General features: G+C 40.1%; 2 protein-coding genes across 4 annotated transcripts in view; one reads left to right on the top strand and one right to left on the bottom strand.

The window, feature by feature from the left end:
* Positions 1–6,419, bottom strand: part of ARHGAP12 (Rho GTPase activating protein 12) — a 115,549-nt gene extending 109,130 nt beyond the window's left edge. For all 3 annotated transcript variants that reach the window (XM_049881689.1, XM_049881690.1, XM_049881691.1), the window contains exon 1: positions 6,330–6,419. The gene's annotated coding sequence lies outside the window, so the exon portion shown is untranslated. The remainder of the gene's footprint in view (positions 1–6,329) is intronic.
* Positions 5,880–26,208, top strand: part of LOC126074877 (sterile alpha motif domain-containing protein 1-like) — a 33,349-nt gene continuing 13,020 nt past the window's right edge. The window contains exon 1 of the mRNA XM_049881693.1: positions 5,880–6,511. Coding sequence (XP_049737650.1) covers positions 6,084–6,511 — 428 coding nt within the window. The 5' untranslated portion in view covers positions 5,880–6,083. The remainder of the gene's footprint in view (positions 6,512–26,208) is intronic.

The raw sequence follows: 26,208 nt of genomic DNA, 5'->3' as shown, positions 1-26,208 counted from the left end.
CAGGTCAACTGGCATAACAGTTCATAAAGAAAATGTTCCACATCCTACTTTGGTGAGTCTTGAAAGCTTGCGAGCAGCCATCTAAGATACCTCTATTGGTCTCATCAGGTCCAGAGCAAAGGAGAATGAAGAAAACCAAAGACACAAGAAAAATATTAGTCCAAAGAACTAACGGACCACATGAACCACAGCCTCCACCAGCCTAAACCCAGAAGAACTAGATGGTGCCTGGCTACCACCACTGACCACTCCCATAGGGATCACAATAGAGGGTCCGGACAGAGCAAGAGAAAAATGTAGAACAACATTCTAATTCACAAAACCACACCAGACTTGCTGGTCTGACAGAGACTGATGGAACCCCCGATGCTATGTCTCCCAGACACTCTGCTAACTCAGAGCTGAAGCCACTCCCAATACCCACCTTTTTGTCAAAGATTAGACAGGCCCATAAAACAAGTAATAACACCCATGAAGAATGTGCTTTCTAGTTCAATCAAGTATATGAGACCAAGTGGGCAACAAGTGCCCAAAAGCAAGGGTGAGAAGGCAGGAAGAAACAGGAAAGCTGGATGAATGGACACAGGGAAACCTAGGTATAAAGGGAAAAGGGGAGAGTGCTAACACATCATGCGGATTGCAACCAATGTCACAAATCAATTTGTATATAAATCTTCGAATGAGAACCTAATTTGTGCTGTACAGTTTCCCCTAAAGCACAGTAAAATAATGAACACAATGAAAAAAATTTTTTTAATATAAAGATATTCTGTATGGCAATGGAATTCTCATACATTGCTTGTGGGAATGCAAAATGGTACAGTCACTTCAGAAAATAATCTGGCAGTTTCTTATAAACATTCATTTTCCATGTTACCTAGCAATCCCTCTTTTAAGTACTTATTAAAGGGAAATGAAAACATATGTCCATGTGAAGGCATTACATGAACACTCAGAACTTCATTCATAACAGCCAGAAACTGGAAACAACCCAAGGCCTATCAACTGGTGAATGCATGAACGAATGTGGCACACACATCCCTTTATAAAACAAGGGACAATACAACCCTGAAAAGATCCTTGTGAGGATGGAAGGAGAAAGCATGGAAAAATATTTAGTAAGCTATACAATGCATGATACAGGGTATCCACATTGATCACTGCATATTCAAGTAGAAAAATACAAATCATACGGTATGTAGCCTTTTGCGTCTGGCTTGTTCCACTTACCATAATGCTTTTGAGATTCATCAATGTATCTGTAGCTTATTCCTAGCTTATTATCTGTAGTTCTAGTTTATTCTACTAGCATGCATATTATGCTTCAATAAACCTGAGTCTTTTTTTTTTTTTTTTAACCCAAATACAGATAAGGAACATAGGTAATTTTCGGCAAACTTTTAGAGATAGCGACTCTAATCTTGGAGCCCTGATGTGCAGTGGTAAAGAGCCTGGCTGCTAACCAAAAGGCTGGCAGTTCAAGTCCTCCAGCTACTCCTTGGAAACCCTATGGGGCAGTTCAACTCCAGCCTTACAGGGTCACTATGAGTCTCAAAATGTATTCTAAATTCTGCTGTGGTACAAAGGAAAGAGCCCAAGACTCAGAGTTAGAGGCCTCAAGTTTGTATCTAGACTTTGCAGTACACCAGCTCTCAGACCCTGAGCTGGTTAACTTATCTGCATAACAAAGGACATAGTACAAACCTCAAAAGATCCCTGTGAGGATGGAGAGAGAAAATGTGAAAAAGTTCTTCATAAACTACAAAGTGTGGTATGAAGTATCCACATTAATCATTACATACTCAAGGAAGCAAAAGTTCCAAGAATAGAAAAAATACTCAAAAATGAAGTGATTACTTATAAAATTACAAACATCCTGTTTCTGCCTCTTGCTAGCAATGCTGACCTAAGACAAGTCACTTAACCTTGCTGAGCCTCAGTTTTTTCCATCTATAAAATGGAGCTTTTTAATAGCACATGCCAAATATCGGAAGAATTAAATGAGTTAATATGAGTAAAGAATTCGGTATAGTGACTAGAACTTAATTTTTAGCTCTTATTACAAAAACACTGTTATTATTACCCTGCCCGACCTAATACTAACCTCCATCCTGCCCACTCAGCTGCAATAATGTAGGTCATAAAAATACCCAGATCAGTGCTTCTCAAACTTTTTACTGAACAAAAGAATCACCTGGAAAGCTTCTTTTTTAAAAAAAAAAATAAACTTTTTCTTCTAGAAGAGTTTTAGACTTATGGGATTATTGTGACGATAGTACAGAGAGTTGCCACATACCCCACACCCATTTTCCCAATTAGTAACATCTTACACTACCACAGTATGGTACATTTGTTACAACTAATGAACCAATATGGATACATTACTATTAGCACTGGGGTTGAGTAAAATCATATTACTCATATTTTCTCAACTTTTCCCTAATGCCCTTTTTCTGTTCCATGGTCCCACCCAGGATACATTTTGCAGGCATGTCCTGGAGAGCTTTTAAAGCGCAGATTACAGGGTCATACTCCCAGATACTCTAATGTCAGTAAGTCTGGGGTGGGGCCCATAATTTTACATTTCTGACAGGTTCCCAAGGGCTGCTAACGGGGTCAACCCGAAAACACACTTAGAATAGACTGATCTAGATTCCAGACTCTAGAACTGCGCTGTACAATACAGCAGCCACTGGTCACACGTGCCTACTGAACATGTGAAATGTGACTAGACTGAACTGAGATGTGCTGAAATATGCACAGGATTTCAAAGACTTAGTCCAAAAAAATATATAAACTATCTCAATAATTTTATACTGATTATATGTTAAAATTACAATATTTTAGATACACTGAATTTCAACATTTAATAAATCACTAAAATTTTGCTTTTCCACTTCTTACTTTTTTAAGTGTGACTACCATAAACTTTAAAATTACACATATGGTTTACATCATATTTCTATTGGACAGCACTTGGCCTAGAATAGCATAGTGTGGGCAGAACATCGTAATTTGCATCATTTGAGGACTTGTTTCAAGTGCAGGTAATTCCTAGGCACATTAAAGTTTGAGAAACACTAGATTATCAAAGGCGGGGGGCAGCTTAGAGACAGCATTTGGCACTCGGATCAAATAAAAAACTAGTCAACTGCAAAATGAAACTACAGGATATTTATTAAGTCAATGAGCCAAAAACCAAGCCAAACCTGTTGCCACTGAGTCAATTCCGACTCATAGCAACCCTGTAGGACAGAGAAGAACTGCCCCATAGGGTTTCCAAGGAGAGACCGGTGAATTGGAACTGCCCACCTTTTGGTTAGCAGCCAAGCTCTTAACCAAGTCAATGGAAGTGACAGGGAAATGACTAAATCCAGCAAAACTAATCAGGATCTGACACAAAACGGTCAGTTAACTGAAGAGAAAGAAGAAAAACCACAAGGATGATTTGAAAAGAATCATTTAAAGTATAAGATGTTAGGTGGTACTATCTTACTTTTGTACATCTAATTTACTCTTCATTCTACAAAACAGTTAATTATAACTAAATGTAGGATAAAATAATAGTTTAATTTCACTGTTCTCTCCAACTTAGAACCAAACCACCAAACCCATTGCCATCTAGTCAATTTCAACTGACGGCAACCCTGTAGGACCAAGTAGAACTGCCCCATAGGGGTTCCAAGGCTGCAAGTCTTTATGGAAGCAGATTGCCATATCTTTCTCCCATGAAGTGGCTGGTAGGTTTGAACTGCCCCCCTTTTGGTTAGCAGTAGAGCACTTTAACCACTGTGCCACAGGGGCTCTATCTACTTGCTATAAAATTATGCCATTTTAGGCAGATTTATCTTAAACTGCTTTTTCTTGGTATCAATTTTCTCCTAATACCATAGCACAGCTCTGATTCATAGCAACCCTATAGGACAAAGAACTGCCCCACAGGGTTTCCAAAGAGCACTTGTTGGATTCGAACTGCCAAATTTTGGGTTAGCAGCTAAGCTCTCAACCAGTGTCAATTTTCTCAGGTAATTAAAATATTGGTGCTACCATTAACAAACTTTACAAATCACCACTATTCACTATTATATTTTGACCAATTTTGAAATTCTATTGCCCTTTTTATTCTAAAAATTTTGCATAACTTACAGTACTTAAATTTGTAAAGTCTGTTTTCTATCAGACCATCTAAAAAAGCACCCGGCAGAAACTTTCTAATTAATGAAAGAAAAGCCAAATGATAATTAACTACCAGCAAGATGCTGTTTTTTTTGTTTGTTTGTTTTTTTACAACATTTACATATTTTGATCTGAGCTTCACAAAAACTGGTAAAACAAAAAGACCAGGTAATATAGTAACGATTATGTAAGGGCAACAAATCTATACAACCCATTGCTGTCTAGTCAATTCCAATTCATAGCGACCCTGCAGGACAGAGTAGAGCTGGCCCATAGGGTTTCCAAGGCCATAAATGTTTATGGAAGCAGACTGCTACATTCTTTTCCCATGGAGCAGCTGGTGGGTTCGAACAGTCTGCCGTTCAGTTAGCAGCCCAGGGTTTTAACCACTGCACCACCAAGGCTCCTGAATCTATACAAGCGGCATTATATTAAGAATCAATGAGGAGCAATCTTCTCCAACTTCTATGGTTGTTAAAGTAAAAAAAGAAATCTATCAACAAATACACACACACCATCTACTACATTACACTTTATTTTCCCCACAGAAATACCTCCAGGGTAGCGTTGCCACATGCAACCATGGGTCAGACATATGTGCCCAGTTTGCATAGCTCAGGGTCATGCCCTCAGTAGCTGCTCTTAGGCACTGCTCTGGGATCCCAAACGTTCTAGGGCTTTTTTAAAACAAACAAAAATGCTGGCACCAGCAGCCAGACTGTCTATTCAGACCAGAAGAGTACAGAAAGATGACCCATTCTGTAATACCCTCCTATAGGTCAGGTAGGGCCCTTGGTGGCGCACTAGTTAAGCATTTGACTGCTAACCTAACGGTGGGTGGTTCGATTCCACTAGCCGGTCCTTGGAAACCCTATGGGGCAGTTCTACTCTGTGTACGGAGTCGCCATAAGTCGGAATCTACTCGACGGTAACGGGTTAGATCAGGTAAGAAAAACTGGTTATGGACAGATAAATACATCTCTAGGCCATCGTTTCCCGACTTTTAAGTATAAAAGCGGTGTGGTTAAGAGCTACATACTTTTTAACAACCTTTCACTGAAACACTCCGACTCTTCCAAGGTCTCACCTCTGGAGATGGGTTGCTGAATCGGGACCAGAAAAGTGTAACTCCATCATTCAATGCTTTTACCATATCGTCTCCCCTTAGGAATGTATGTATAACAGATTTAATAAAATCTACTTCCATATGTCATAATTAACCATAAAGGAAGCCACAACCAAACGTGTTATTAGAGTGTTAACAACCTTTACCCATAAGAAACACTTTATGTGCAAAAGCATTTAAAACTCCTACTGTAGTGGAAAGAAAAACATCACAAGCCTCTAAAGCTGAAGGCCGTGCCTTTTTTTCTAACGACGATCGTGTGGCCATTTCTTCTCAAGAGGTTCTGCAGTAACTTAATATACACTACGTAAAGGAATGCCATTCCTGGAAGACAATCAACTGAGATCGGAGGAGAGCAGCAAGCTTGTAAAGAGGGTTTTTTAATTCAAGGACTTTGAGGAGACGCCTCCTAGAAGAGCCAGCCGTAGGGTAACATTTTGTCCATTCAGCAGGGGCGGGGCGCCTCTAAGGACTGCGGAGAAGAAAGTGCCCTGTTTAAGGTCAACACTCCTCTAAGGGAGGTCTCAGGTGGGCGGAGGTTTGCACACCCTACAGCAGTAGGCAGCGGGCACACCTGAGCTGTGAGGAGGGAGGGCGGCAACAGCACCCGGGCCAGCCTCTTACACACACACACACACCCCGACACACACACACACACCGACACCCTCCTTCCTGGGGGCGGGGCGGACAGGCGCTGCCCTCACACAGGAAGTCAGGAAACCCAGGGGGGCAGAAAAGCCACAACTTCGAGCCATTTAAACCCCGTCGCCCACGTCAGCCAATGAGCTGGCACGGCCGCCCCTCCCCCCGCGGCGCCCACACCTGCGCGCCCCCTCGGCCCGACCCCCGTGGGGCGCTCGCAGCCCTCGGCTCGCGCTCACCTCGGCAGACGCACCTCCAGCACACGCCTTCCCCCGACTCCGCCGCCCCTCCGCGGGCACCGGCTAGGGAGCGCCCGCGGGCGCCTTTGTGCAGGCGCCTCACACCCTCCCCGCCATCGGCGAGGACCCGCGCCCCTCCACCTTACCGGGGGTCCGGCGGCCTCGAGGCAGAGAGCCGGAGGGCTGAGGGCAGGAGGCAGCTCCCCGTCAGCAAGCGGCGGCGCCGTGGCCAGCACGGTGGTTGTGGGCGGCGAAGCAAGCCTCGAGAGCATAAACACGGCGGCCGCCGAGGCCAACCGCGTCCCCGCAGGCTGGTCTCCGAGGGAGGGTAAGTTCCAGGGCACGTCGGAGCGCGCGCTGACGCGGGGGCGGGGCGGGGAGCCGGGCCGCGCGCCCGCTCACGTGACGGCCTGCCGACCGCGGAGGGGCGGGGCGCGGCGCGGGGCGCGGGGTGAGGCGGCCGCCGCGGTTCCGGGGGGCGGGGTGAAGGGGGGGAGGGGAGAGAGGGCGGGAACCGGGCAGGCGGGGGAGATGCCGGCCAAGTGGGTGTAAGCACTTGGGAACGTGAAGTGGGACGCGCCGAGAAAATGTTCGTGGGGGAAAACGAGGGAAGGGCGAACGGGAAGCGGACTGAGCCTTGGGCTGATAGGAATGGAGCCCAGGGAAAGACAAGGGGGCCGTGGGTCCTGCCCCCGCCCTTCCTTGATCCCCTGATGGGAGCTGCGGCCGGGCCTAGGTCAGACGTTCACAACCCCGGAAATCCCGCTGGGAGACTTGAAAAAGTGTTACCCGCTGCCTCAGGGATTCAAAATGGAACACCGGGGACACTGAGTCCATTACTGGGTCCGCAGGGAGCTGTCCTTCACCAGGGCCACCAGGGCTCAGTGCTGAACCAGCTGTGCAGACTTAAGTCTGAGGAGGCCCCTGGGGACCCGGGAAGAGCCGCTCCGCAGACACGCGGGTCCAGAGCAGCCTGGCCATCCTTTCAGCATTCAGCTGGGGCCACAGTGACATTGTACAGAGCCATCCCAGTTTGCAGTGTGGCGGCAGAAAACTCGAAAGTCATGGGCATTAAAGATTTTGGATGGTGATCCAATGGCAAAAGGAGCCCTGCTGGACTGGGAATCCGGAAAGAAATCTGGCCCTGCCGTTGTCACTTCACCTTTGTTAACCTCAGCTATCAAATAAGAGTGTTGTCTCAACTCAAAGTCCCCTCCTTCTAGTTCTAAAATCCAATGACTGAGAAAAATAAGAATTCTTAGGACTTCAGAAACCACTCATTCATTAACCAGTGTTGATAGCATTTATTATGGTGCCACATACTATATCATAAAACTTTAACATTACAGACGAGGAGGAAAAAAAGTTCAGGATGTGATTCAGAACCATTGTCTGGAATGGGCTCTTCTGTGTGAAAAAAAAAAAAAAGATGCTACCATGTCTGGCATCCTTATCACAAGCTGAGTTCTCATTTGTTATTTAAAGAACACAAAGAACCTACTGGGTTATTTGCAAGAATTTAGCAACTGTGCTTTACCACCTCTTTATAAAATGTAATAAATCTAAGAGAGTTAAGATATTCTCCTTTTAGAAAAGAAAGATGCTTAAAGTGAGTTTTCTTTAAATAAGCATGGAACTATATCGTTGCACTTGCTACCTTTCTTTCCTTGGCACCTACCATCTTTCCTGTCTCCCTCAGTTTTAACATGTTCCCCCCTCCATGCCCCTGTTCAGCATACAGAGTGTTGCCGTTTTATGCTTTCGAAACTATTTTCCATAGAATCCCCTTGTGATCTCTTTCTAGAACCAAAACAAGAACAGATAACAAAAAGGAAACTGTGCCCTGATGGGAATGGGTTGATAACCTTATCTTCCCTACTCCCCAAACCTGAATTGCCATTGGTTTCAGCTGGAGATAGAACCACACAGTTTGCATACACTTGCTGATCTGCTGTAACCCCACTTCCTATTTCGCAACGTAATCTCAGATGATAGGACGGTGCCCACAGTATGCTGATCACTACCCACAACAGATGGAGTCAGATAAAAAGAGCGCTCTTGCCAGTGTGTTGTTTTTGAAAGGACCTGATGGAGAGCCATGAAATCATATGCAACATTGCCTCTTGTTAGTTTTTAAATAACACTTGTTGCATATGTCTGACGCCTCTACTCAGGATCGCAACAGATTGTTTTCAGCATACTGACATTTAGCTGGCTTCTTATGAAGTAGCAAAGAGTTCCAGAGTGGAGAAGAAGAATGTAAGTTCCACAAAGGCAGAGACTTGGGTGTGATTTGTTTAGTATATATCCCTTGGCATATGCAAGATGCTCTTGTAAATTCCTGTTGAATGTATTTTTGACTGAAAATGTGCACTGTAAGTTGCTAAATAAACTTGTCCTACTTTCTTCCTAATTCTTTGCTAGGTAACCCACTTTTCATTGCACATTTCTAAATGAAAAAGCATGAAGTTTTATCTAGCATCCCTGTTTTTGGCTAGGTTGTAGGGAAACAAGAATTTGGCAGTATCTATCAAAATTTTTTTTTTATCAAAATTACAAATGCATGTATACACTAAACCTCCAGTTTTCCTTCTAGGAATTTATCCTACACCTATAGTTCCACATCTGAAAATGATAAGGTATTTCTTACAGTGTTGTTGAGAATAGCGTAAGATGGGAAATTGCATAAATATCCATTAACAGGAGACTAAACCAAAACCAAACCCACTGCTGTGGAGTCAATTCTGACTCATAGCGACCCTATAGGACAGAGTAGAACTGCCCCGTAGAGTTTCCAAGGGGCGCCTGGCGGATTTGAACTGCTGACCATTTGATTAGCAGCTGTAGCACTTAACCATTATGCCACCAGGGTTTCCGACAGGAGGCTAGTTATGATATATTCATACATTTGAACACTAAGCAGCTGTTAACAGAAAAGAAAAATGAGAAGATTCTTTACTTTTTAATATTAAGATCTCCAAGATTTTCCTGTTAAGTGAAAACAGCAGAATAATAGTGCAGAATTGGCTTGTAGATGCACTTAATTAGGGCAAACAAAGGAGCCCTGGTGGCTGCTAACCGAAAGAAAGGTTGGTGGTTTGAACCCACCCAGCAGCTCTGCGGGAGAAGGACCTGGCGATCTGTTTCCATGAAGATTACAGCCTATTAAACCCTATGGTGCAGTTATGCGCTGTCACCTGGAGTCACAATGAGTCAAAAATTGATTCAAGGGCACCTAACAACAGAACAAACTAGCTGTGGGGGGATGAGAACTCAGTGGATGTAGACTTTTCATTGTGTTCATATTTAAACTTTTTGATATTCAAATCATGAGAATGATTTACCTATTCAAAATGTTAAATAAAATTTTTTAATTTAAAATAATTCTGGTATCTTTATTTTGTTATAAAAGCGTTCAGGTTTCATACATTTTATGAAATTTTACCTGATTAGAATAAACTGGTACATATATCAAATAAGCTAGTGGATATATCAGGTAAGCTTTTTAATAATTCAGAGTGATATTCATGAAGTTTTTATTGAACAATAGGTATGCTTTACCATAATAATTAAAAATCAAGGTATACCAGATTGAGTTTGAGGGTTATCAAAAAAAGGTATGTAAAATTCCACAAGTACTTTTATTATTTCTCTTGAAGTAGAGCCTAATTTGACTACCTTTTAACAACTCAGATCCTCTGATTTCAACAATCAAATTAGAATTTCATGAACCATTTGGCTGTCTCCTAGTTAAGGTCATGAAAAATACGTTTGGAAAAAGCACTGAAGGCTTGTGTTTCTGTGTCTATCTGTTGACGCACCCACTTTGTAATGGCAACTGCCTCCTGTTTCTGTGGGTTACACAGATGCCCTGTAAATGATTTGCCTGATATGTTTCAGTATTTGATTACCTTTATTAGTGAACTTTTTCCAGAAATCTCAGTGTTATAATTATGGATTAAAATAGCAGTAAAATTTATGTAATACTTTAAGGATTTTAGGACTTTGTAGTATTTTCTTGTGAAAAGTCAGTTTTCACTCTATAAATTTACATGATCAGTTTTGTAACTTATGGTCTGTTAAAGACAGATGCAGGCATGATTAGGACTAAAAGGCAAGTAGGCAAATTGCAACCCGGAGCTTTTTTCCAAACTGATATAGCCTGGACTACCTAACACAAGAAAGTTAGTAATTGGCACTCAAATTTCAACTATCCAAATCACCTAGTCGATCACTCAGACATATTTTCATTGATAATTTGTTCTGCCTAAATTCTTTAAGTGTGTACTCATTTTATAGTCCCACATATAACTCAGAATCAGAAATAAATACTAAGGTAATAACCCTAGCCAAAAAAGTTCTTAAAAATCAAGAATTCATTATTTAAGCCTATTTACACTATATAAAAAAACATTCAGTATTTGTCACAGGGAGTAGTACAATGCTTCTATATGAAACACAGCTAAGCAAAAATATTTCTTAGCTGAAAAAATAAAGGTCCTTCCCTAACATTGGGAACAAGGGAAGAATGTCTGCTTTTGCCACTTCTGTGATCAACATTGTACTGGAGGTTCTAGCAAGTAGCTGGCAATAAGTAAATTTGTAGAGAAAGCTTTATGAAAGCGTAAGTAATTTGGGGCAATAGATAAAACATCAAAAGAAATTGTGGTATTAAAATCCATATGATTGTTAAATGAGTAAAAAAAAAAAAGAAAAATTTCTTTTGAAATGAGAGTGAGGATTAAATGAGATAACATAGAAGAACACTTGGTCCCGAACCTGGCACGTGGTAGATGGTCAGTAAATGATAGAATTAAACACCTGGGGAAGGGGTTTCAACTCTTAGTAACAGAATAATTTGTTATAAAGTAGTGGAAGATTGTGCTTTACAGATTTGTGCAGGTAGGAGATGAAAATTTATCTCTTTCTTAGTGTAGCCCAGAAGCTGGCCTTGAGGCAAGGAATAGAGTGCAAAAAAGTTATTTGGGAAGTGAAAGAAGCACCAGTAACAGGAGTGAGGAAGTGAGATGGGGAAGGAAAGGCAGTCAATAAAGGGCACATCATCAAACCAGCTACCACTGTGGGCAACTGGAGCTTCATCCATCCAGTAGGGAAATTCTGACAGCAATGTAAAACATAGGCCTTGGCATTATCTCATCAGAAAGCCAAGGGAGCTGAGGTATTTATACACTTATCAGTCATTGGTTGAGGGCAGCTCCTAGAAGCCAGAAGCAAAAAAGCAATAGAAAGCCCCAGACAAAGAAATGTAGGTACTGGCAGCTGGACATCACTTGGTATGTGCTGAAGTTACAGGAGCAAGGGGATATGGGCAAGGCACCAGGAGGATCACCCCCAACCTCTCTGCTATTCTAAAATGAAATTTAGCAGCCCTAACTCAAATGCAAATTTGACTTTATGGGATCTTCAAGATATATGTGCAGGATGGAGCTTGCTGTCATAGCGGTATTTTCCTGATGATGCTTGACAATTTCTCCAATTTCACAGCAGCAGGGTCCTATGCCACTTTTAACTGAGCTTGTGAGATTTACATTGCTTGCAGTGTATGTGCTACCAATACACCCTTATAACCAAACCAAACCAAACTCGTTGCCATTCAGTTGATTATGACTCATTGCGACCCTATAGGACAGAGTACAACTGCCCCATAGGGTTTCCAAGGAGGAGCTGGTAAATTCGAAGTGCCAGCCTTTTGGTTAGCAGCCAAACTCTTAACCATTGTGCCACCAGGGCTCCAAAAGACCCTTATAATTGTGTATAATATTGATTTGAGGGCTCAATCTTGAAGAATTTTCTCTATTTCATACTTAGGGAGAAACATTTTTATTTGGTCAGAAAGTGTTATATAAATTCTAATCTATAATCATGATAATGATATTAAAAATAATAGAATATTAAAGGCACAGTCATCTTTGTTGTGACATTAAGTATAACCTTACCATTTCTCAGTATCAATCCAAATGTGATGACTATAGGAGTACAAATCAGATCAATTACAAGTTAGCTATCTGGCAGTATAGCTTATCCAAAGAGCTAAGAACCAAAAAAAAAAGAAAAGAAAAAAGGAGAAGGGAGCTCAATGGGACAGAGTTTATAAACAAAACTTCTGAAAACCTGCTTTCACTTGATCCATAATTTTTATGAATTCAATAGATTGGTTATTCTCCATTTGCCCCACCACCCCAAACCCATTCTCCACCCTTTTCTATCCTACTCAATGCCCTGGAAGCTAACCCCAATGAACTGCATTAACTAGGCTCCCTTACTCTTTTGACTTTTGATTGGGAGGCATTGATAGGAGATAGGAGGGTGAAAGAAGAGAAAGGTAGGGGTATTTATTCCCTTTTACTCCTTGCCTTGCAGAGGTTCTGGGAGTGACTGTTTACCTCCACAAATGCAGCTCCTGTCAGGTAGCCTTTGATGACTCCCACTGCTCCCACCAGGCTCTGCAACCCTGGTCGTTCCTCTTCTACCTGGAGGTGTAGGGGTGAGAATGGCTTCCCACCATACTTGTCCCTGGGTGCCTCACCATCCCTTATTGGTTCCCTCACCCTGCCCACACATCTGTGAATAACTCATCATTAAATTCACTTCCATTACATTCGAGCGGGCCATCTGTTTCCTGACGAGACCCTAACTGATACTTAGTTAACTGGTTTCCTAACCTAGAGAAATTTAGAAATACAACAAATGTCTGATGAATATTTGTCCAAGGAACACTTCAGCAAAAAAGCAATAGCCAACATCCTGAGGGAAAGTGAAATGAAAGGAGAAAAGAACCAGATTAAAAGAAGCAACAAACTCAAGAAGAAATAGAAAATCTCAACATACCTATAGCAAGTACAGAGATTAAAGAAGTAATCAAAAACCTTCCAGCAGAGAAAAGTCCAGGCTCAGATGGTTTCACTGGTGAATTCTACCTAATATTTAAAGAAGAATTAACCTCAATCCTTCTCAAACTCTTCCAAAAAGTAGAAGAGGCAGTAACACTTCCGAACCCAATCTAGAAGCCAGCATTGTCCTGATACCAAAGTCAGATAGGATACCACAAGAAAAGAAAACTACAGACCACTATCCCTTATGAATATAGACACAAAGTTTTTCAACAAAATGTTAACAAGCCAAACCCAAAAGTACATTAAAAGGATTATACACCACGATCAAATGGGACTTATCCCAGGAATGCAAGGGTAGTTTAACATAAGAAAATTAATTAATGTAATACGCCACGATAGTAGAATAAAGGAAAAAAAAAAACAACACGTGATCATCTCAGTTGATGCAGAAAAGGCATTTGACAAAATCCAATACCCTTTCATGATAAAGACAGCATTTTGAAAAACACCGCTTACTTCATACTCAATGGTGAAAGACTGAAAGCATTTCCCTTAAAATCAGGAACCAGACAAGGATGCCTGCTTTCAACAACGCTGCTATTCAACATTGTATTGGAAGCTCTAGCTGGAATAATTAGGCAAGAGAAAGAAATAATAGGTATCCATGTTGGAAAGGAAGAAGTAAGCTATCTCTATTTGCAGACAGCATGGTCCTATATATAGAAAATCTTCAAAGAATCTACAAGAAAGGTACTAGAGCTAATAAAAGAATTCAGCAAAGTGGTAGGGTACAAGATCAACATGCAAATATCTATTGTTTTCTATGTACCAACAATGAACAACCTGAAAAGGAAATTAAGAAAACAATTCCATTTACAATCGCATCTAAAAGAATAAAATGCCTAGAAATAAATTTTTCCCAGAAGGTGAAAAACTTGTACACTGAAAACTGTAAAACATTGTTGGAAGAAATTAAACAAGACATAACAAATGAAAAAACATTCCATGTTCATGGACTGGAAGACTTTATGTTGTTAAAATATCAATAATACCAAAGCAATCTATAGATTTTACATAATCCCTATGAAAATTCTAAGAGCTTTTTTGCAGAAATGAAAAGTTGCTCCTCAAATTCATGTGGAACTGCAAGGAACCCCAAATAGCCAAAGCAATCTTGAGAAGAAACAAAGGAGGAGGACTCACACTTTCTGATTTCAAAACCTGCTATAAACCTACAGTAATCAAAAAATCTGGTGTTGGTGTAAGGATAGACATATAGAACAATGGAATAGAATTGAGACTCATAACTCATAAATGTAGACCATTCAATGGGGAAAGAGTAGTTGGATCTCCACGTGCAAAAGAATAAAGTTGGACCCATCTCTCACACCACATATAAAAATTAACTGAAAATGTATCAATGACCCAAATGTAAGAACTATAACCATAAAACTCTTAGAAGAAAATATAGAGGTAAAGCTTCAAGTAAAACTTATTTTTGCCAATGGATTCTTAGATATATCTGCCACCAAAAGCATTAGCAAAAAAAGATATGGTAGGTAAGTTGGACTTCATGAAACTTAAAAACTTTTGTGCATCAAAGGAGTTTATCAACCAAGTTAAGAGACAGCCTACAGAATGAGAGAAAACATTTGGGCATCATATATTGATAAAGGTTTAATTTTCAGAATATATAAAGAACTACAAGTCAACAACGAAAAGACAACTCAATTTAAAAATGGGCAAAGAACTGGAATAGACATTTCTCTAAAAAAAAATACAAATGGCCAACAAGCACACGAAAAGCACATCATTGTTGTTGTTGTATGTCATCGAGTCCATTCTGACTCAGTGACCCTATAGGACAGAATAGAACTGCCGCATAGGGTTTCCTAGGCTTTAGTCTTTATGAAAGCAGATTGTCAGGTGTTTTCTCCCATGGGGCCATTGGTGGGTTTGAACCACCATCCTTTCGGTTAGCAGAGTGCTTAACTATTGTGCCACCAGGGCCCCTTACAACATCATTGTTGTTGCGAGCCATCGGGTTGGGAAATGCAAATCAAAACCGCAATGAAATACCACTTCAGAATCACTAGGATGGCTATTATCAGAAAAAAATGGGAAGTAAGTAGTATTGACGAGGATGTGGAGAAATTGGCACCATTGTGCATTGCTGGTATAATGTAAAGTGGTTCAGTCACTGTGGAAAGCACTTAGGCAGTTTCTCAAAATTAAAAACAGAATTACCAAATGGCCCAGCAAATCCACTCCTAGATATATTCTCAGAAGATTTAGATTTGAAAGCAGGCATTCAAACAGATGCCTGTACACCAATGCTCATTGCATCCTTATTCATAATAACTAAAAGGTAGAAACAACCGAAGTGTCCATAAACGTATGAATGGATAAACAAAAGTGGTATATCCATACAATGAAATATTGTTCAGCTATAAAGGAAATGAAGTTCTAATACATGCTACAATGTGAATCACCCTTGAAAACATTATGAGATGTGGAATAGGTCAGAGACAAACGAACAAATATTGTATGATCCCACTTACACCAAACCAAAACCAAAAACCAAACCCATTGCCGTTGAGCCAATTGCACCTTATAAGAATAGAACTGTCCTATAAGGTTTCCAAGGAGCAGCTGGTGGATTTGAACTGCCGACTTTTTAGTTAGTAGTCTGAGCTCTTCACCAGTGTGTCACCAAATATTGTATGATCCCACTTACACTGGAGCTCCATGAAATATCTAGAATAGAAAAAAGCATAGAGACAAAAGGTTATTGGTGGTTACCAGGAGTTAGAAGTGGGGACAAATGGGGGCTTATTGCTGAAGGGATACTGAGTGTCTATTTGAAGAGATGAAAACTTTTGGAATAGTAGTGATGGTTGCACAACGTGGTGAATGTAACTAACGTCACTGAAGTGTACACTTATAAACTGGTTAAAATGCAGATTTTTTTGTTATATATATTTTGCCAAAAATTAAAAAGCAGCAGCTAAGAGACTTAAGACTTGTACAGGTTTAGTGGTTTGATAACATTTAGTAAAGACATTCCAATAACCCTTGAGGTCAACTAGGAGCCCTGCTGGCACAATGGTTAGGCATTTGGCTACTAACCAAAAGGTTGGCAGTTCAAATCTACCAGCCGCTTCTCGGAAACCCTAGGGGGCAGTTCTACCCTGACCTATAGGGTCACCATGAGTCAGAATCAAGTCGACAGCAATGGGTTACTAGGTCAGGTTATCCGAGGTCAGCTAACATTTTATGATGTTCATGTTGATGACTCCAAGTGCTCCTCAGTAGATGAAGCTTTACCATAATCCTCCTAAAAGGTATTATAAACCTCTTAAAAGTAAATTTTTAAAGACATCATAAAAATACAGGGTCACTAGGAACGTCTGCTGCTGCTCCTCTGCTTTCACTGATTGCTGTAATCCTTGGAAAGGAGAGGAGGAGGACAGAGCGTCTCTCTACCAAATACAAACCCTCCACAGGCAGGTTCTCACTTGTGATCATGTGCATGAACCCTGGCAGCCATAAAGCCAGCCCCATGCCCACAACATACTGGCTAATGCTTAAAGTATTTAGTTTTCTCAAATTCAAGTTCCTGTAAATTAAAAAAAAAAAAAAATTGTTAAAACTGTTAATTTTCATTTTAATATTACTCTTTTTAATTTCTAAAAATACTATAACCAATGGAATCAACTCAACAGGTGTGGGTTTGGGTTTTTGTTTTTGTTTTTGTTTTTTTTGGTTTATGTCAATCATCATTCACTAGAAGGAATAAATTTTAAGTGAGGAGGTGAATTGTATCTTAATATGGCATCCTACCTCAGTTTAAAAAGAAAAGGATTTTCCAATTCTTTAGATCAACCTTACATACAGAGATTGAAGGTGTCAGTTATTAAAATTATTGAGGTTTTTGAAGGAAGAAAATTCAAATTACAAAGAGCTCTGTAATACATCTGTTGATATTATCATGACAGCATTTAGGTAGCTGTCATGGTAACTATTATTTAATCCTCCATTAGTGTCTTGGAACACCCAGGCGCCCCAGGAAATGAGGAGGGTGATTCAGCAGGTGGCACGCCCCTCTCCTTTTGAGTCAGGAAAACACCAATGCTCTCACTCAGCGTTGCTAGAGGCACCGTTATATGGGATATAAAATGCAGCCGCTAAGTGTTCTATGACAGCTTCTACAAGAGCGAGGTGTTGGCTTCACTGAATACTCCTGTCACGTATATTTTCCATGATTCTGAGACAAATTTTCGCTCTGTCCCTATGCAGGGACTTTGTTTCTCTTAAGCTACTCACAACATAGTCTTCACCTTCATCTATAGGGGTGCAAGGGCAGTGAGAACGTACAACTTTAAACAGTTCTTTTTACTGCCTTAAAGGTTATGTTCGAAGGTTAGCAAGAGAAGAGATTGAAATTGATGACGAAAATTAGACTCTTTCCGTCTTCATTTCTTGGCGTAGCATCACTAAATCTAGAATCCACAGGGCTACCAAATTTCAGTCTAGAACTGTGTCAAAGTTCCTATGCTTTACATATTCTGTAAGATTGTGAAATTCAAGTGAACTATTGAATAAATCTCAGACATTTATTGAGTGTCCACAGTGTACTAAGTTCAAAAGGTTTATTTTAACAAAAGAACTAAAAATAGGCAAATGTTATGGCAACTTGGAAAAAGGCCCAGAAGTGCTTCCCATGTAGAACTTTCTTACCATTTTTTCTAATTAACTCTTTCTGCCTATTTCACATGTGTGCGTGGAGAGAGAGAATTTGTATATCTAAATACATATTAAATCCTACATAGGATGGGGAAAAATACATAGAATAAAGAGAAGTTCTATAATAGTTAAATAAATTGGGGGTAAAAAGAAGAAATCCTCTCTCTTGATTAGACAAATTTTCTCAGCTGCCCATCTGAGGTGTCAGAATAGAACTGTGCACTATAGGGTTTTCAATGGTTGGTTTTTCAGAAGTAAATCACCAGGCCTTTCTTTCGAGGTGCCTCTGGGTGAACTCAAACCTCCAACCTTTCAATTAGCACTGGAGCGGATTAACTGTTTGCACCACCCAGGGACTCCTGGCTTCACTAGTACCATTGTTATAATGGGTTTGCGCTCTTGAGCCATTTGAAAGTGATCTACTAATATAATTTCCTGTTGTTGCTGTTATGTGACATCAAGTTGACTCTGACTCCTAGTGACCCTGTATGACAGAGTGGAACTGCCCCATAGGGTTTCCTAGGCTGTAATCTTTATGGGAGCAGATCACCAGGTCTTTTCTCCCAAAGAGCCACTGGTGGGTTCAAACCAAATGCTTAGCCGTTGAGCCACCAGGGCTCCTTGTAACTTCATATAGCTTTACACAGATAAACCAACTTGCTGGTTATTTTCTTTGATGAATAAGACTCTCTGGGTATTGAATTTCCTTATCACAAATCACATTATTTCTGCTGAGAGTTGCACACACTGTCCCTTTAAATGATTAGCTGAAAGGACGGGTAGATTCCCTTTTTTACCTGCTTCTCTTTTAAGTCACAAAGATTTGAGAGCCTTCCTCTAACAAATTTATTTCTTCTCATATTAATCAATCTGTTGAAATGAGATTGCATCCTCTCTGTCAAACTGGTTCCACTTCATTTTGGTGACCTCTCCTGTATGTTTGCAGTGAAAGGTAGTGCATTCTAAATGCAGTTCTAAGAACAGCTTCAGTTTGATGAAGATATGTTCTCACCAAGGGAGAATGAAGAAAACTAAAGACAGGAGGGAAAGATTAGTCCAGAGGATTAATGGACCACAAGTACCACAGCCTCCACCAGACTAAGTCCAGCACAACTAGATGGTGCCCAGCTACCACCACTGACTGCTCTGAGAGGGATCACAGTAGAGGGTCCTGGACAGAGCTGGAGAAGAATGTAGAACAAAATTCCAACTCACACACGCACACAAAAACAGACTTACTGGTCTGACAGAGACTGGAGAAACCCCAAAAGTATGGCCTCTGGACACCCTTTTAACTCTGTAATGAAGTCATTCCTGAGGTTCACCCTTCAACCAAAAATTAGACAGGCCCATAAAACAAAATGAGACTAAATGGGCATACCAGCCTAGGGGCAAGGACTAGAAGTCAGGAGGGGACAGGAAGCTGGTAATAGGGAACAAAATCGAGAAGGGGAGAGTGTTGATATGTCATGGAGTTGGCAACCAATGTCACAAAATGGTATGTGTATTGATTGTTTAATGAGAAACTAGTTTGCTCTGTGAACCTTCATCTAAAGTACAAATAAAAAAAAAAAAGATATGCTCTTTGGTGCTTATTTCCTAAACTTTCAGACATATAATGTTATAATTTTACATATATTCAAATTATGTTGTCTGCTTATTTAAAGTACTTGTTATTCTTACTATGAACAAAATTTTAGCCCTCATAAAACAAAATAGGGAGAGGGATGGAAATAGTTCCTATTAAAGATGACAAGAAGATTGGGTTCTTTACTTGATGGTGCTTAGAAGGGTCCAGTCCCTGGAAAAGGACATTATCCTTGGTAAAGTAGGGGGTCAGCGAAAAAGAGGAAGACCCGCAAGGAGATGGATTGATACAGTAGCTGCAACATTGGACTTAAACACAGCAATGCTTGTGAGGACGGTGCAGAACCAGGCAGCACTGGGTCCTGTTGTGCAGAGGGTCACTATAAGTGGGAACTGACTCCACGGCACCTAACAACAACAGAAACTTGCTATGGACTGGATGGGGACAGGAGGCCAGCGTAACGATTTCTCGAGAGAATTCAGGACTTCCACATTGGCGTTCTAGCTCTGTCATTAATTAGCAATGTCCTCCTAGACAAGTTAATACCTCTCACAACCTCACTTTCCTCTGCTGTCAAATGAGAGGGTTGATTTGGATGAGTCTAAGATCCTATTTAGTCCCTCCCTGTATTCCTTGATTCTTTTTATGAACTCAGCATTTTTGACAAAGGAAGCTGTTTTTGCTTCTTGACATATTTTTTAAAGTAATATTTCCTACAACATAATAATACATAACATTCTTCTTTCATTCTCAAAATATTTTCCTCATATAATGTACTCTTTAAAGTATCCCATTGGATACGAACCAAAACCAGTTGCTGTTGAGTCCAGTTAACTCCAACTCGTGGCGACCCCACGTGTGTCAGTGTAGAACCGTGCTCCATAGGGTTCTCAATGGCGGATTTTTACAAAGTAGATCACCAGACCTTTCTTCCGGGGCACCTCTGGTGGAGTCAGACCTCCAATCTTTTGGATAGCAGCCTAGCATGTTAACTGTACCACCCAGGGACTCCTGTTGAGTAAGAGGAGAAACTATTATTATCCCCATTTTTCAGATAGGGGTATTTATAGAGGTTCCTTAACCTCCCTAAATGAAGTAAAGGCAATTCTAGAATTATTATCAGCATTCGAGTCCTATTTACTGGTCTTAAGTGTCTGCCCTTGCCAATAGGAATCACGTTCTTTGAGCCTGGGTCAGGATATTCATCAATGCAAAGTGCGAATCCATCAGCAGATCCCGTGTCAGGGAGCCTGTATTTCTGTTGCCTTCTTGCACTTGTTCTAATTATATTCAGAAGAAAATCATACACAGAAGTGCCAGTATTTCAGGAAGATGGCTACAGAATAAAAGGGTGACTCTCTCCCCCATCGAGTTAAATTAAATCAGATCTAATTAAGTCATTTAAAAAGATGAGGCATGCAATGGCAACATTTTGTGGATCCGTAATGACTTCAACATGTCTCACGATGAGGCCGTATTTGTGGTATTTTTTTATAATATATAATCTGTTGTTTGAAAACTGGTCAGAACATTACCAAATGCAGTATAAAAATGAGTACTGGGTTAAATAAAGGAGCTGAGCTATTTTATAAAAGTAAGATGAGCTTTTATTTCATTTGTATAGTAAAGTATATCACTTATCTTCGCCTACTCTTCCTAGTTTCCCCTTCACATTCTGTTTCAATGCTGAGTCTGGAATGACTTAAAAAGGGAGTTCAGCAGTATTGTATAAAGAAGGCCTTTCTCTGGCAGTGCTTGTTGGTTCTTTATGTAAATAGGTGTAACAAAGACCCCAATAGATCAACAGACAAAGGACATAAGTAGACAATTCACAAAAGAGGAAATTCAGCTGTTTAACAAACAGTGGGAAAAGGTTCCATCTCTCTAGCAATCAAAGATATGCAAATTAAAACACTAATGACAGACCATTTAGCCAAGTGTTTGGTTGGTTGTTTTTTCTGATAATACTCAGCAATAGCAGCAGTGTAAAAGCTGCTTTCTTGCACTTCGCTAGTAGGAGTGTAAATTGATTCAATTCTTTTGAAAAGAAAATTGGCAGGGTTACAAATCAAAATTAAAGCATTAACATTTTTTATGCTTTTTGAACTAGTGATTTCACTCTTGGGAATCAATTAAAAAAGTCTAAATAGGAAAATATTTTATATACACTAAAATATTCCTCACAATGCTATTTGTAATAACAAAAAGGAGAAACTAAGTAAATGTCCAAAACAGGTTAATTAAAGTATGGCTCATCCTACCAAAATATTGTCAAGTAATCAAAATTACTTTATTTAGCATTTTCAATCACATCTGAAAATAATATGTTGTTATGTAATGTGAGAAATCAGGCCATGAAAACCATGAAACAGCAATAAAAAGAGGCAAACTTTTTTAAAGGTGAAAAAAAGCTAATGTCTAAAAAACAAAAACAAAAAAACCTATGGAAGAAAATACACTGGAACGATAATAGTAGTTGTTTTCAGGGTAACTTTTCTTTTTACTTTTCTGTATTTTCAATATTTTTGTCTTGATAATTTAATGTTTTTATGAGGATGACAAAAATGTTTACAACAATAAATAAAAAAGCTTAAGATCTTTCATCATCTTGTTGTTAGGTGCTCTCCAGTTGGTTCCGACCCATAGTGACCCTGTGCACAACAGAACGAAACACTGCCTGGTCCTGCAGCATCCTCACAATCGTTGTTATGCTCGAGCCCATTGTTGCAGCCACTGTATCAATCCATGTCATTGAGGGTCTTCTTCTTTTTCACTGACCCTGTACTTTACCAAGCATGATGCCCTTCTCCAGGGACTGATCCCTCCTGATAACATGTTCAAAGTATGTGAAACGCAGTTTTGCCATCCTTTAAGGAGCATTCTGGCTGTACTACTTCCAAGACAGATTTGTTCATTCTTCTGGCAGTCCATGGTATATTCAATATTCTTCACCAATACCATAATTCAAAGGCGTCAATTCTTCTTTGGTCTTGCTTATTCATTGTTCAGCTTTCAGATGCATATGAGGCAATTGAAAATACCGTGGCTTAGGTCAAGCACACCTTAGTCCTCAAAGTGAAGTCTTTGCTTTTTAACACTTTAAAAAGGTCTTTTGCAGTAGATTTACCTAATGAAATATGTCCTTTGATTTCTTGACTGCTGCTTCCGTGGATGTTGATTGTGAATCCAAATAAAATGAAACCCTTGACAACTTCATTCTTTTCTCTGATTATCATGATGTTGCCTGTTGGTCCAGTTGGGAGGATTTTTGTTTTCTTTATGCTGAGGTGTAATCCATACTAAAGGCTGTATTCTTTGATCTTCATTATTAAGTATTTCGAGCCCTATTCACTTACAGCAAACAAGGCTGTGTCATATGCATATTGCAAATTGTTAATGAGTCTTCCTTAAATCTTGATGCCCCATTCTTCTTCATAAAGCCCAGCTTCTGGATTATTGGCTTGGCGTACAGATCGAGTGAGCTTGGTGAAAGGATACAACCCTGACACACACCTTTCCTGATTTTAAACCACGCAGTATCCCCTCGTTCTGTTCAAATGACTGTCTCTTCATCTACGTACAGGTCCCACATGAGTACAATCAAGTGTTCTGGAATTTCTGTTCTTCACCATATCATCCGTAATTTGTTATGATCCACACAGTCAAATGCCTTTGCATAGTCAATAAAACACAGGTAAACATCTTTCTCCTCTTCTCTGCTTTCAGCCAAGATCCAGTTGACATCAGCAACAATATCTCTCATTCCACATTCTCTTCTGAATCCGGCTAGAATTACTGGCAGTTCCCTGACAATGTACTACTGCAATTTTTTTTTAATGATCTTCGGCAAAATTTTACTTGTATGTAATATTAATGATATTGTTTGACAATTTCTGCATTTTGTTGGGTCACTTTTCTTTGGAATGGGTACAAATATGAATCTATTCCAGTAGGTTGGCCAGGTAGCTGTCTTCCAAATTTCTTGGCATAGATGAGTTAGCACTTCAGCACTTCATCCATTTGTTAAAACATCTCAATTGATTTTCCACCAATCCCTGAAGCCTTGTTTTTCATGAGTGCCTTCAGTGCACGTTGGACTTCTTCCTTCAATACCATTGGTTCTTGATCATCTACTACCTCCTGGAATGACTGAATGTCAACCAATTCTTTTTGGTACAGTGACCCTGCATATTCCTTCCATCTTCTTTTGATGCTTCCTGCGTCGTCCGTATTTTGCCAATAGAATCCTTCAGTGTTGTAACTTGAGAGTTAAGTTTTTTCTTCATTTCTTTCAGCTTGAGAAATGCTGGGCATGTTCTTTTTGTTTGGTTTTCTAACTCCAAGTCTTTGCACATTTCATTGTAATACTTTACTTTGTCTTCTTGAGCCACGTTTTGAAACCTTCCATTCAGCTCTTTTACGTCATCATTTCTTCCATTTGCTCTAGCTACTCGACATTCAAGAGCAAGTTTCAGAGTCTCTTCTGACATCCATTTTGGTCTTTTCTTTCTTCCTGGTCTTTTTAATGACCTTTCGCTTTCTTCACGTATGATGTCCTTGATGTCATCCCACAAGCTGTCTGGACATCAGTCATTAGTGTTCAGCATGTCAAATCTATTCTTGATATGGTCTCTAAATTCAGGTAGGGTATACTCAAGGTCGTACTTTGGTCTCATGGACTTGATCTAATTTTCTTCAGCTTCAACTTGAACTTGCACATAAGTGATTAATAGTCTGTTCTACATTCGGTCCCTGGCCTTGTTCTGACTGATGATATTGAGCTTTTCCATTGTCTCTTTCCACAGATGTAGTCAATTTAATTCATGTGTATTCCATCTGGTGAGATCCATGTGCATAGTCGCTATTTGTGTTGTTGAAATAAGCTATTTGCAACGAAGAAGTCGTTGGTCTTGTGAAATTCTATCATGCTATCTCTGGTGTTGTTTCTATCACCAAGGCCATATTTTCCACTACCGGTCCTTCTTCTTTGTTTCCATTCTTCTTCGTTTCGCATTCCAATCACCAGTAATTATCAACGTACCTTGATTGCATGTTTGATCAATTTCACACTGCAGAAGTTGGTAAAAATCTTCAGTTTCTTCATCTTTGGCATTAGTGTTTGGTGCATAAATTTGAATAATAGTTGTATTATCTCGTCTTCCTTGTAGGCGTATGGATATTATCCTATCACTGACAGTGTTGTACTTCAGGATAGATCTTGAAATGCTCTTTTTGATGATGAGTGCAATGGCATTCCTCTTCAATTTGTCATTCCCAGCATAGTAGACAATATGATTGTCTGATTTAAAATGGCCAACACCAGTCTATTTCAGCTCTCTAATGCCTAGGATATCATTCTTTCTGCATTCCATTTTACTTTTGACAACTTCCAATTTTCCTAGATTCATACCTCATAGCATTCCACATTCAGATTATTAGTGAATGTTTCCAGCTGTTTCTTCTCATTTTGAGTTGTGCCGCATCAGTAAATGAAGGTCCCAAAGCTTTACTCTATCCACGTCATTAAGGTTGACTCTACTTTGAGGAGGCAACTCTTCCTCAGTCATGTTTTAAGTGCTTTCCAACCTTGAGGGGCTCATCTTCTGGCACTATATCAGACAATGTTCTGCCTCTATTCATAAGACACTGGCCAATTTTTTAAGACGTCTCTCTTAGTCTAGAAGCTCCGCTGAACCCTGTCTACCGTGGATGACCCTGCTTGTATTTGCAATACTGGTGGCAAAGTTTCCAGCATCACAGCAACACTCAAGCCACCATAGTAGACAAACTGACAGATGAGTGGTAGATTTTCATCATAGCCCCTGTGATGGTTAAGGTTGTGTGTCAACTTGAATGGGCCATGATTCTCAGTGGTTTGGCAGTCGTATAATGATGTTATCACTTTCATGATGAGATTTGATATAATGTGATCATCTCCATGATGGGATCTGCTGTGAGTAACCAATCAGTTGAAAGTGGATTTCCTTGGGGCAGTTGGTCTGCATCCATTTTCTGGTGAACCTGGTGGCCTTTTGCTCACATTAGATCCTGCAGCTGGCTCCTGTTCCTCTGACCGCCAGTTCTTGGGACTTGAGATAGCAACTTAACCTGCCGTCTTTCCTGCCGATCTTGGGATTCATTGTTGTTTGTGGCCTGTAAGCCAGAGCCCTGCTGTCTGACTTGCCAATCTTCAGTTTGTCAGCTCCTGCAGCTGTGTGAATCAGAAGCCTCCAGCCTGACCCATGTTCCAGCTTCTACAACAATGAGTCATTTCTTTAATATAAATCTCTCTCTCTCTCTCTCTATATATATATATTTATACACTTTACTCATTTTGCTTCTCCCAGCCTAAGAGCCCCTTTAAAAAAATATTGTATAAAGGAAAAACTGAATTCCCTGATTCCTATTTCATTTCATTTTATCTTTGTCTTTTTATTTTATATCCTGTCTTTACCTATTGTAGGCAATTGATCCACTTACCAGAGGAGGAAATGTTCCTAATAGTTCCCCTAGAAGTTTTTTAAGAATGTGGTCTAATAAACAAGTTCACTTTGAACTCTATTTAAAATTCTAGTCTTTATCTAACAAGCAGGAACTTCTTTTCAAATTTTAATCGAGCATTACCATATTGTTTTATTTTTTAAAACGAAAGAAAGGAAAATGATACAAACAGTTATAAAATTTGGTACTACTTACAGTCTTCCAAGAAAAGGGCATAGGATATGGGATATCCGGAAACCCTGGTGGCGTAGTGGGTAAGTGCTACAGGTGCTAACCAAAGGGTTGGCAGTTCGAATCTGCCAGGTGCTCCTTGGAAACTCTATGGGGCAGTTCTAC

Source organism: Elephas maximus, chromosome 4, assembly GCF_024166365.1.
Source record: "Elephas maximus indicus isolate mEleMax1 chromosome 4, mEleMax1 primary haplotype, whole genome shotgun sequence".
Lineage (NCBI taxonomy): Eukaryota > Metazoa > Chordata > Mammalia > Proboscidea > Elephantidae > Elephas > Elephas maximus.
Note: the sequence above shows the minus strand (reverse complement) of the source record. Positions and strands in the feature narration are given on the sequence as shown.